The sequence below is a fragment of the Sciurus vulgaris genome (genome assembly GCF_902686455.1).
Source record: "Sciurus vulgaris genome assembly, chromosome: 5".
Lineage (NCBI taxonomy): Eukaryota > Metazoa > Chordata > Mammalia > Rodentia > Sciuridae > Sciurus > Sciurus vulgaris.
In genome coordinates, this window is record NC_136465.1 from 42,952,131 (window position 1) to 42,965,943 (window position 13,813).

Sequence of the window (13,813 nt, forward strand, 5' to 3'; positions counted from 1 at the left end):
AATGACTGGGAAACCAAATCATATCTCTATAATAACCCTGAATGTTAATGGCCTGAATTCATCAATCAAAAGACATAGACTGGCAGATTGGATTAAAAAGAAAGATCCAACAATATGTTGCCTGCAAGAGACTCACCTCATAGAAAAAGATACACATAGACTAAAGGTGAAAGGATGGGGAAAAACATACCATGTGCATGGACTCAGCAAAAAAGCTGGAGTATCCATCCTCATTTTAGATAATGTGGACTTCAAGCCAAAGTTAGTCAGAAGGGATAAAGAAGGTCATTTCATACTGCTTAAGGGAAGCATAAATCAGCAAGATATAACAATCATAAACATCTATGCCCCAAACAGTGGCTCATCCATGTATGTCAAACAAATCCTTCTCAAATTCAGAAACCAAATAGACCATAACACAATAATACTAGGTGACTTTAACACGCCTCTCTCACCACTGGACAGATCTTCCAGACAAAAATTGAACAAAGAAACCACAGATCTCAATAACACAATCAATAATTTAGACTTAACGGACATTTATAGAATATACCATCCAACCAAGAGCGAATACACTTTCTTCTCAGCAGCACATGGATCCTTCTCTAAAATAGACCATATATTATGCCACAAAGCTAATGTTAGCAAATACAAGAAGATAGAGACACTAGCATGTATTCTATCAGATCATAATGAAGTTAGAAATAAATGAAAGAGTAAAACACAGAAACTATTCCAACATCTGGAGATTAAACAATATGCTATTATATGATGAATGGATAACAGAAGATATTAGGAAGGAAATTAAAAAATTCTTAGAGGTAAATGAGAACAAAGAAACATCATATCAAAATCTCTGGGACACTATGAAAGCAGTACTTAGAGGGAAATTTATTTCATGGAGCACATTTAATAAAAGAAGTAAAACTCAACAAATAAACGACCTAACACTACAGCTCAAAGCCCTAGAAAAAGAAGAACAGAACAGCACCAAAAGTAGTAGAAGACAGGAAATAGTTAAACTCAGAGCTGAAATCAATGAAATTGAAACAAAAGAAACAATACAAAAAATTGACAAAATAAATAGTTGGTTCTTCGAAAAAATAAACAAAATTGATAAACCTTTAGCCACACTAACAAAGAGAAGACGAGAGAAAACCCAAATCACTAAAATTCGGAATGAACAAGGAAATATCACAACAGACAGGATTGAAATACAAAACATAATTAGAAGCTATTTTGAAAATCTATACTCCAACAAAATAGAAAATTTCGAAGACATCAACAGGTTTCTAGAGACATATGAATTGCCTAAACTGAACGAGGAGGACATAAACAATTTAAATAGACCAATTTCAAGTACTGAAATAGAAGAAGTCATCAAAAGCCTACCAACAAAGAAAAGTCCGGGACCAGATGGGTTCTCAGCCGAGTTCTACAAAACCTTTAAAGAAGAGCTCATTCCAATACTTCTCAAAGTATTCCATAAAATAGAAGAGGAGGGAACCCTCCCAAACTCATTCTATGAAGCTAATATCACACTGATACCTAAACCAGACAGAGACTCATCAAGGAAAGAAAATTTCAGACCAATATCCTTAATGAACATCGACGCAAAAATTCTCAACAAAATTTTAGCAAATCGCATACAAAAACATATTAAAAAGATAGTGCACCATGATCAAGTGGGCTTCATCCCAGGTATGCAAGGTTGGTTCAACATCAGGAAATCAATAAACGTAATTCACCATATTAATAGACTTAAAGTCAAGAATCACATGATTATTTCAATAGATGCAGAAAAAGCATTTGATAAAATACAGCACCCCTTCATGCTCAAAACACTAGAAAAAATAGGGATAGTGGGAACATTCCTTAACATTGTAAAGGCCATTTATGCTAAGCCCATGGCTAATATCATTCTAAATGGTGAAAAACTGAAAGCATTCCCCCTAAAAACGGAAACAAGGCAGGGATGCCCTCTTTCACCACTTCTATTCAACATCGTTCTTGAGACTCTGGCCAGAGCAATTAGACAAACCAAAGAAATTAAAGGGATACGAATTGGAAAAGAAGAACTCAAACTATCCCTGTTCGCTGATGACATGATTATACATTTAGAGGAACCTGGAAATTCCACCAGAAAACTCTTAGAACTCATAAGTGAATTCAGTAAAGTAGCAGGTTACAAGATCAATGCCCATAAATCCAACGCATTTTTATACATAAGTGATGAATCTTCAGAAAGAGAAATTAGGAAAACTACCCCATTCACAATAGCCTCGAAAAAAATAAAATACTTGGGAATCAATCTCACAAAAGAGGTGAAAGACCTCTGCAATGAGAACTATACAACACTAAAGAAAGAAATTAAAGAACACCTTAGAAGATGGAAAGATCTTCCATGTTCTTGGATAGGAAGAATTAATATTGTCAAAATGGCCATACTACCTAAAGTGCTATACAAATTCAATGCAATTCCAATTAAAATCCCAATGACGTACCTTACAGAAATAGAGCAAGCAATCATGAAATTCATCTGGAAGAATAAGAAACCCAGAATAGCTAAAGCAATCCTTAGCAGGAAGAGTGAAACAGGGGATATTGCAATACCAGATCTTCAACTCTACTACAAAGCAATAGTAACAAAAACGGCATGGTATTGGTATCAAAATAGAAAGGTAGATCAATGGTACAGAATAGAGGACACGGACACAAACCCAAATAAATACAATTTTCTCATACTAGACAAAGGGGCCAAAAATATGCAATGGAGAAAAGATAGCCTCTTCAACAAATGGTGCTGGGAGAATTGGAAATCCATATGCAACAGAATGAAACTAAACCCATATCTCTCACCATGCACGAAACTAAACTCAAAATGGATTAAGGACCTTGGAATCAGACCAGAGACCCTGCAGATTATAGAAGAAAAAGTAGGTCCAAATCTTCACCTTGTTGGTCTAGGATCAGACTTCCTTAACAGGACTCCCATAGCACAAGAAATAAAAGCTAGAATCAACCACTGGGATAGATTCAAACTAAAAAGCTTTCTCTCAGCAAAGGAAACTATCAGCAATGCGAAGAAAGAGCCTACAGAGTGGGAGAATATCTTTGCCAATCATACTTCAGATAGAGCACTAATCTCCAGAATCTATAAAGAACTCAAAAAACTCTACTCCAAGAATTCAAATAATCCAGTCGATAAATGGGCTAAGGAAATGAATAGACACTTCACAGAAGAAGATCTACAAGCAATCAACAAACATATGGAAAAATGCTCAACATCTCTAGTAATAAGAGAAATGCAAATCAAAACCACCCTAAGATTCCATCTCACCCAATTAGAATGGCGATTATCAAGAATACGAGCAACAACAGGTGTTGGCGAGGATGTGGGGAGAAAGGTACACTCATACATTGCTGGTGGGGCTGCAAATTAGTGCAGCCACTCTGGAAAGCAGTGTGAAGATTCCTTAGAAAACTTGGAATGGACCCTCCATTTGACCCAGCTATCCCACTCCTTGGCCTATACCCAAAGGACTTAAAATCAGCATGCTACAGAGATACAGCCACATCAATGTTCATAGCTGCTCAATTCACAATAGCCAGACTGTGGAACCAACCTAGATGCCCTTCAATTGATGAGTGGATAAAGAAATTGTGGTATATATATACAATGGAATATTACTCAGCCATAAAGAATGATAAAATTATGGCATTTGCAGGCAAATGGATGAAATTGGAGAATATCATGCTAAGTGAGATAAGCCAATCTCAAAAAGCCAAAGGACGAATGATATCGCTAATAAGTGGAGGATGACACATAATGGAGGGGAGGGAAGGGTTAGTGTTAGGGTTAGAGTTGGGGTTAGGGAGGGGGGCAAGTATGGAGGAAGGAAGGACTGTATAGAGGGAAAAGAGGGGTGGGAGGGGTGGGGGGAAGGGAAAAAAATAACAGAATGAATCAAACAACATTACTCTATGTAAATTTATGATTACACAAATGGTATGCCTTTGTGCCATGTACAAACAGAGAAACAACATGTATCCCATTTATTTACAATAAAAAAAAATAAAAAAATAAAGAATAGACTAACTTTTAAAATAAAATAAAGTAGGAACAAAAGTAAAAAAAAAAAAAAAAGAGCACTGATATATCCTCTTATAATATCTCTGTATGCCTTCTAATTATTTTTATTTTTTAATTTGTTCTAATTGGTTATACATGACAATAGAATGCATTTTGACACACTGTACATAAACGGAACATAACTTCTCATTCTTCTGGCTCTATATGGTGCTGAGTCACACCAGTAGTGTAATCATACATGTATATAGGGTAATAATGTCTGTCTCATTCTACTCTCCTTCCCATCCCCACTCTAATTATTTCTTTATTACAATTTTTTTTTTTTTGCTAGTGGGAATTGAATCCAGGGGCATTTTTACCACTAAGCTGCATCCCCAACCCTTTTTATTTTGAGCTCTTTACAATAATTTTCTGTAAGTTAATACTGTATCAAAGGGTATGCAATTTTACCCAAGGTTTTTTATTCATACTGTGAAAAAAATCTACAGAAAGTTTGGTCCAATTTAAATTGGCCAGTTTTCCTATCAGTGTATTCCCTTCATATGGATTTAAAAGATTTATTTATATATTAATGCTATAAGCTCTCTGTAATGTATAGTATATACTTTCCCTACTAATCATTCACTTTACTTATTTTAATTTCAGATTATTTCTTTGTGGTACTGGGGACAGAACCCAGGGCCTTGTGCACGTGAGGCAGGTGCTCTACCACTGAGCTACACCCAGCTCTGTTATTTGCTTTTAACTTTCTCATTGATTATATATACAGAAAAGTTATTAGAATAACCTATATATTTTTATATATTTTGGCTGGGTTATAAACTGCTGCTATACATACACCCCAGAGAATAACAAAGCCTCCATCATATTTTACATTCATTTCCCAATGCTCCACGTGCACTCTCCACTCTGAGGTCTCATCTCCCACCACTAGATTAGAGACCAATAAATATCTCATCTGAATACAGCATATGCTTCCCTCCAGATGACAGGACAGGTGATATTACCATAGGAATAAAGATTTATAAGAGGGGATTCTGATCTTCAAAGATTCTAAGGACAGAGTTATAATGTAAGTTTAGACTATATTTAAAGGAAAGATATCATGGTGAATGAACACAGGACAAATGATGCAGGCTCAGGCCAAGCCTTAGTCTTGCCTGGAATTTAAATGCGTCACAGTTACATGCTGCTCATCACTGAGAGATTAAAGTTGAATATTTTAAGATTAATGAAATCATCCCTAAATAAAATATGACATATGACAAAACTAATTTAATGTTAGCTAGGCTGTTTAGTAACCAAACCAAACAAAAATCAATCATCTGATGAAAGACAATGGACATATTTTTTTCTTGCCATTAGAAGCAAAATAGAAAATATTTTAGACCTGTACATTTTATTTATGTTCCTATCCCTATATAAGACATTTTATTAAGGACAACTTTTTAAAAGGTAAGGATATTTTTTTTAAGTTATATAATTTTACAGGTAAACATTTCATAATGGACCAAAAGTTATTTTTGTCACATCCTTCTAATCTGGGGGGGAAAGTAGAGTTAAGGCTAGACAGGCAAGCAGAGGGTATATATTACTCAGGGTAAATCAAGTAGGAAGTAGGAACAAATAAAAAAATGTATTCTTAGTGCAATCCTTGATGGGCTCAACTAGGATTTCAGGGATGGTGGTGTGGCTCAGTAATAGAATGTTTGCCTAGCATGCCCAAGGCCCTGGGTTCAATCCTTAGCAACACACACACACACACACACACACACACACACACACACGCACACACGCATGCACACATGCAAGCAAAACCAGGATTGCAGATAGGAATATCAATGAAAATAGAAAACATTCTAATAATTAAAACAAGTAGAAGGGGATAGCAGGGATTAGCTATGCTTACAAAATAAAGTTGGCTGTCATCTGAGTGCTTATTATGTCCCAAGCAAGAGGTATGCATCAGGTAGACACCGATATTCTTATTTTATGGATAGGGAAACTGAGTGATAGATGGAAAGATTAAGCAAATCATTCAAGTTCTAAAAGTAAGTGGCAGAGCAAAATTGAAAACTGGATTGCGCCTACTTCTAATTCTTATGCCTTTCTAAACCTCTATGCTATAAAATGATAAAAACCAAAAAATTCCAGCAACTATGTTTGCTATACCACATCTATGTTAAAAAACAAAAGGTGATCTGAATGCTTCCTTTTCAACCAGATGTTGACAATATGCAGATGACAGCATGATAGAAAACCTGAATTTCTTCTAGAAATAGTATGCTTACAAATATCCTTAGTTGTACTGAATAAGACAGAACAATCCCCAGAATACATCTTCCTTATTGAAACTTCATTGCCACTCCTGCAAATATTCAATTAATATTATAAAACTGATGTCCTCATGCTGTTATTTGGCACATGCTTTTTACTCAAATGTGTTTTTTCTATCATTCCAACAATTCAGATTCAGACTTTTGTTTTTTTGGTTTGGTACTGAGGTTCAAACCCAGAGGCACTTTACCACTGAGCTACATCCCCAGGCTTTTTTATTCTTAATTTTGAGAAAGAGTCTTGCTAAGTTGCTGAGGTTGATCTTGAACTTGCAATCCTCTTTTCTGAGCCTCCTGAAATGCTCATTTTTGAAACATAACCAATCACAGAAGATAAAATATGAGTTAAACCAGTGATGATGCCCACAGATATTCAACAGAAACTTAAGTGTGTAAACATGCTGACCTAATCCAGAGAACTCACACTCCAGATTCAGCAGTAACTTACTTTCCTGAGACTATTAATTTGGAATTTGGCTCATCATAGGAAGGTGCAATTGGTTCTCTTACCTGCTAGAAGTAATATAAGGCACACAGCAAAAAAGTCTGGATACTCTGCGAGGCCGGTATAATTCATTTTGAAGTACGTTCTGAAAAACTGACCAATCTGCTTATTAAGAAGTTCATCAAAGGTGCCACTCCATGCTCTTGCCACACTTGATGTACCTTCCCAAAACACAGAACATTCAGAGAATAAAAATTACTGGCAGAAAATTAATATCATATGCTACTTATTCTTATTCTAGGATAAACTTGCATGAATTCACATAGATTGAAAATTTTAATCACATTAGAAAGTTATTTAATAATTTTGTAGCTATATAATAGTAATCAAATGCTCAAATTCCTAACTGTAGAATGAGGTGACTTTATTTGCAATAAAGAACTATGATTCTTTTTTTTTTTTTTTTTTTTTTTATGGGATTTTCAAACCCTTTAGGAGACATACAAGGAGATGAAGCAAAATCACAGAATTGGGGCTGGGGATGTAGGGGATGTAACTCAATGGTAGGGTGTTTGCCTAGTATGCATGAAGCCCTGGCTTCAATCCCCAGCAAAAAATAAATAAATAAAATCAATTGATCAATCAATTGAGCAATTAGTACTGTGCAACTGGAGACATTTTAGAAATGAGGAAATTGAGTCACTGGGATTCAGTCACCCACCGGGCAGTCAGGCAGCTGCTAAGGAACACAGACTGCTCCTGCACCGCCAGACCTCTGGCTTAGGGATGGTGCTTCTCCCATTCTATACAATTTAGACTTATCTGTGAAACGTACCTATCACATAAGATAAAATGAGATTCCAGCCAGTGATGAAGGCCCACAGCTCGCCAACTGTAACATAAGTGTACAAATATGCAGACCCAGTTTTGGGGACTCGGGCCCCAAATTCGGCGTAGCAGAGGCCAGCCATCACCGACGCCAGGGCAGCGATGAGGAAGGAGACCACGATGCTGGGGCCAGAGTCCGCTTTGGCAACCTCCCCAGCAAGGACATACACCCCGGCACCCAGGGTGCTCCCCACACCCAGGGCGATGAGATCCATGGTGGTCAAGCAGCGGCATAGTTTGGAATCTTCCAGACTGTCCAGAGTGACGATTTTTCTCCGGATCAGACATCGGGCAAAAGTCAGCACTGCTCTGCAGGGAATCATTCTGAAGAGCACAACCTGAGCAGGAGAGAGGAGGAGGGTGTCAGAGGCATCTGGAACCATCACCCCTCCATCTGGCAACCTGTCCAGACTCAGGGTGGCTGTGGTCACTTTTTACCTGTTAACACAGGTGTGGCTCGGGGCAACCGAAGGAGGGTTTTGAAAGAGCTATGCATGTGCTGGAGCCCACTTACACTCCATGCTTAAGGACAACAATGAGTGGCTGATTTGGGAAGCAAAGGGACAGTAGTCCTGGGTATTCTGAATGATTTGCCACTTTCATTTGCTTACTAAAAATTTAAAAATGTAGGGCTGGGGATGTAGCTCAGTTGGTAAATCCCCCGCCCTGGGTTCAATCCGCAGCACTGAAAAAAAAAAAAAAAAAAAAAAAAAAAATTAAAAATGTATTCTGTTGACAGAAATTTCAGGAGGTGGCTAATTTAGTCATTGCTTCAAGGAAGGGAGTGAATTGCCTCATCTTTTAAGTTTGTTTTCTCTCTCTTCTTTAAGTATTCCTTCAACTCAGGTATTTTAGATCTTGCTAAATGTTAGGGGTTGTGTTATGAATATGTGCAGAAAGGTGTTACACAGATGTGTTCCTAGCTTTATGGCACTTACAGTAGCTATTGTCCAAAAGCAGGTAAAAAGGATCCATACAGGATAAAGGTGATTGCTATCCAGTATGTGTGAACTACCATTTCCTTTTTAACAATGTGGAGCAGATGTGAACTTGTTAGGATAATAAAACTGTCCTCAAAGCATGCTAAGATTATCTGGCTAAAACTGCTATTCAATCATGCTTTAAGTATGAATTGGTACTTATTATATTTATTTGAGCTTTTAAAATAAATAAGTAAACCCCAAATCCATGCTGTTTTATTATATATTATTATCATGTATTCTTTTAAGTGGAAGAAATAAAGAAGGCAAAAAATCTTACTCCCCATTTCTCATTTGATATTGCTAATATGTTTAAACTTGATTCCAATGAATATGCACAAACTATGTATAAAATATAAAAATTAGAAAGCACTCCAGGGCCTTGTCCACAGAGACATGTGATTCAGCAGACATATTTTGAGGAATAGGAAATAGAATACAAACTGCTTATCAATCAATAAAATTTTATCTTAAAAGTCATGTTGGCTTTTACTTCGTGTATTGTACTTCTGCACAACATGTTGGCTTTGAATGCTGTTTCCTTCAACTTCATTATATTCATCATCAATAACCTAAATTCATAAGATCACAACTTGACATCTCTCAACAACTAAGACCTTTAGATACTATAAAATAAACCCTTGAACATGTCTCAACCTTAATCTAAAGCTTGTATAAAATATTTTATTTAAAAATAATAAATAATGGGCTGGGGTTTCAGCTCAGTAGTAGGGTACTTGCCTAGTACATGTGAGGCTCTGGGTTAGAACCTTAGCACCACATAAACTAAGTGAATAAATAAAAGGTATTGTGTTCATCTACAACTAAAAATAAATTTAAAAAAATAAATAAAATAAGGTTACTTTTCTATACTAATTTTAAATGACTTGTCATTCATAAGAGAAAGAGACATTTTTGGAATGTGAACAAATTAACCCACTGAACATTATTCATTGATATAAATACAAGTTGTCAATATTGAAAGTATCTAATTCATGAATATAAAGCAAAATGAAAATAAGTAAAAATTTTCTTCAAGTTAAAAATAAACTTTTACACATCTTCAGTTTTGTCCACACCACCTGACAGAAAGTCAAAGCATGGTACTTCACAAGTGATTATTGAACAATTTGCAAATGTGGATAACATCACCAATTTTGTCAATACTATATTTGGGCTTCCAAAGTCAAAACCTATCAAAACTTTAATAAATCAAATGTGTATCAATGCCTACCACTAGGGAGCCTGTAAACAGCTATCCTTCTATAACATATCTAGAAGAAAGGCAGGTACATGTTCTGCTTAAGAGGAATCAGAAAGTGGAAAGTAGCAGTTTTTTTGTTTGTTTGTTTTGCGGTGCTGGGGATTGAACCCAGGGCCTTGTGCTTTCGAGGCAAGCACTCTACGAACTGAGCTACCTCCCTACCCAAAAGTGGCAGTTTTTATGTACGTCAATTAAGGGGACAGGGTAGATGGGAGAGGGTATTTGTTAAGTACTGAGTTTCCATAACATTTCAAGTATTTTTATAACAGAGACTTGTTCGAAGATCAAGAATTAGGCACGACTGCTAACTGAATTGTTTGGAAATGACGCATTGAATTTCACCAGTGATTTAAGATCATGGGATATGTCATATCCAACTACAAGAATGCAACAGGTGGGCAACAAAAAGAGGGATACCTGTTTGTCATTTAACCAAATAAATGTTCATAAAGGAGCAAGTACTTGTGTAACCTGGATTTTTATGAATAAAAGAAACAGATTTTACAACTAAGCATATTTACTGAAGAAAAAAAAAAATCTGGAAGGAAGCAAGGAAAATGAAGCAGGGATTTTTGAGGGGAACAGTAAGATTGTGGGTGAGTTTATATTTTTAAAATCCTTTTCTGGTATTATAATCACAATGATGTTTGTGAAATTTTGAGAGGAAAAAAACAGCATAAAAATGAAAGAAAATAAGTAAACCAATCAAGTCAACCCAAATCAATAGATTAGTGATGGTCATCTCTTCACTATAAAATTGAATGTTGTTCACTTCAGATTACCTAGGAAGTGAGAAGTGAACCCTTTTAGAGATCTATCACTTTCATCAGGTAAGACTGGATTTCTCCTGCTTGTCTCCTATTAAAGATGGAAAGTATTTTACGTGCAGATAGCTTTTCTACATGGCTCTGAGGAAATAAGACACAGGTGCCATTTGTCAAGCATTCATTTGCTTCTGAGTGATTGAAAAGCATATGTCAGAAATTTCTCAGAACTGACAGGTTACTCAATTTCCTTTGCAAACAATCTCAACTGTGCATAGCCTGGTAAAATATGATTACAAAAGTGGTGACACAAAACTAATTTTGTAGAAATATAATGGGATGAGAGACAAGGAACATGAAAATATACTGGGTCAACTTAATGAGTCATTCTTAAACAAACATTTATTGTGTCCTAGCGGATGTATCATACAATGCTTAGTAACTAAAGAAAAAAGATAATCTTGTGCTTTTATAATTTTTTTTTTTGTGGAGACAGTGATATATGAAAATAGTATGGCAAAAAGGGAATGAGAAAAATGATATTTGTGTCTAATGCTACTGAAGTAATTTGCTATCAATACATTTTTTGTTTTATAACTTTTTCTTTAAATTTTTTTAAAAGCTCTTATGTGAAATGAAATGGTTATTTTTTTTTTTAAGTTCTTATGCGAAATGGTTATGTCAACCTTCCTCTCACGTTTGCAAGGCACTTTCACTGCTAAAAAAAATTTAAAAATACACCTACACTTATCCTTTTGCAACAAACCCATATGCAGAGGTACCATGCAGGGAGTTTGAAAGTGATGATATTGATACAGGAGGGGGACAGTTTTTCCAGGAGTACTCTATGGATCTGCACCATCATACCCACTGTCAGCATCTGCTGCTCTGACCAAGGATTCATCTTCAGTATGGAATCTACATACAAGTGCTAAAAGACACTGTTCTGACTTCTGGGAAGAGGCCCATGCGATAGTCATTCCATGTCCCTGGCCTCAGGATTATAAAGGCTCTAGTTGACATCTCTATATGAGATCTCAGATGATTGTGGTGATATCAGAAATAAATACATATCCTTCTTCAATAATTTTTTTTATTAATTGCTAAAACAGTGGCTTCTCATTTGAGGAAGAAAAATAGGCACATATTAGCCGAGATCTGAAAATACAATTAACTAAGTGAGGACTAGAAAGGTTTAACAATATGCTGTGCTGTAAAAGGCTCTGGATGATTTTAAAGAGCCAGTGAGCCTAATGATACATGTGCATCTTCCTCAGCCCACCCTCACCCAGCTCCCCACCTTAGTATCACAGTTTCTAAGCACCTTATGCCTTTATGAACCCCTCTTAATTCTTGCCCAAAAGTTAAACTCCTTCTTCAGCATCTTGGAGTTACAACCTTTTAAAATTTCTTCAGTCCAGGTTGCCAACTTGACAGCAAAGAATTTTGGAATCAAGTAAATCGTCAGCCCTGATGATTTACCACCACCGAGAAAACTTCCTTTCAATTCCTCAGACATCTTTCAAAATCTGCTAATATAGTCAAAAATCCATCCCAGATTTTCACTTTGGTTCAATAGTTTGATGTGGCATTTAGTCACATAGAAATGAATCGTTCCCCTTCTGTTCTAAGTAAAGGATGAAATTTCAAACTCAGTCCTCTGTCCCAGTATCACAGACTCTGACAATAAATCTTACAGGAGAAACTAACAGTGACAAGCCAGTGGGGCAGGCATCCCAACAAATCATCCATGAATTAGCTCATTCGAATTATAACCAATTTTTCCTTCCTCATTCCAGTTGCTATGTTTCACAGATAGACATATGCACTCTGTTTTTGGGCTGATAGGGGGAAAGTAATTAATCTATATAGGACAGAGATTCTTGCCTCTTGGGTTTTTTTCTCTGAACTAGAACTTTCATTCTTGAATTTCCATACCCATCATCAATTATGTTCCTACAACTTTAAAGTTCCAAGACAATTTTTCAAATTATATTGTAGGTTAAATAACCTTAGTAAAAGGAATGAAAGATATGAACAGGATGCTACAGAATTATTGAGTTTTCTCTTACTCTTTTTTCTTAGCTTTGAGAGATTAAGTTCTTAAGAATAACTATTATTCAGGATAAAAGACAATCAGAAAGAAAACTGTTCAGACTGGGTTTGCACAAAACAAACAACAACAAACCTTTGCATTCAAACCTAAAACCTTAATTTTTTTTGAAAAGAAGAATACTTTTTCATATATATTTCATTTATATTTGGTTCAAAATTTATCTTTCCTTCAACTCAAATTTTTTGAAGTTTCTATCTCTAAAGTTTTCTTCAGATAGGTTAATACCACTGTAGATATCAGTATAAATTAAAGACACAACCATTGTGCTAATGATATTTTACATTTTTTTCTGTATTTGTAGCAAAGTAGTACTGTCAGAAGTACCAGCAGAATGTATTATGTCAAAATTTCTGATACAGAATCCAGACATAGGACTTTTCTTAAGGACATGTAAGAAATAAATGGCTAATGTAGAGATTTGAAGTTTGTAAAGGCAAAGGGGTGCTTCAGAACATGTGAAGCCATTTAACTCTAGCAAAAGCAAAAACCGGGAGTAAAATGTACCTGTCTCATTCATATAGATGCAAATAAATAAATAATAAAATAAATTTTATAAGGGGGGGGGTGGATGCAACCTTGTTCTTAGGGTTGCAGAAGAAGAAATCGAAATGAAGAAAGCAAACCCTCAGTGCCTTGGTAACCAGAGCAGCTGCCCAGTCAGCACTCTGGCTGTCCCACCAAAGACTCAGTGGCCGGCTTTGTCCCCATAAGGTCTTTAGCAATCGTTGGCTAATAAATCACTCCGAATGCCAGAGGGTACCACCTGTTCCCTCTCCCCAAGCTGCTGGTACCATCACCCTATGTGGGCCACTGCAAACATTAGGTAACACCCTTCCCAAAGTTATTTCACACCCGTCACTAATCTACAAGTGTTACTATTAAAAATGCCCAAGGTTTGTTGAGGGCTTATCCTGTGCTGGTACTGAT

General features: G+C 36.1%; 1 protein-coding gene across 4 annotated transcripts in view; it reads right to left on the bottom strand.

Annotated features, from left to right (window-relative positions):
* Positions 1-13,813, bottom strand: part of SLC7A2 (solute carrier family 7 member 2) — a 70,983-nt gene that overhangs the window by 21,817 nt on the left and 35,353 nt on the right. For all 4 annotated transcript variants that reach the window (XM_079142743.1, XM_079142742.1, XM_079142741.1 and 1 more), the window contains exons 2-3: positions 7,710-8,100; positions 6,940-7,095 (exon numbers count right to left, since the gene is read on the bottom strand). In XM_079142743.1, coding sequence (XP_078998869.1) covers positions 6,940-7,095; positions 7,710-8,085 — 532 coding nt within the window. In that variant the 5' untranslated portion in view covers positions 8,086-8,100. The remainder of the gene's footprint in view (positions 1-6,939; positions 7,096-7,709; positions 8,101-13,813) is intronic.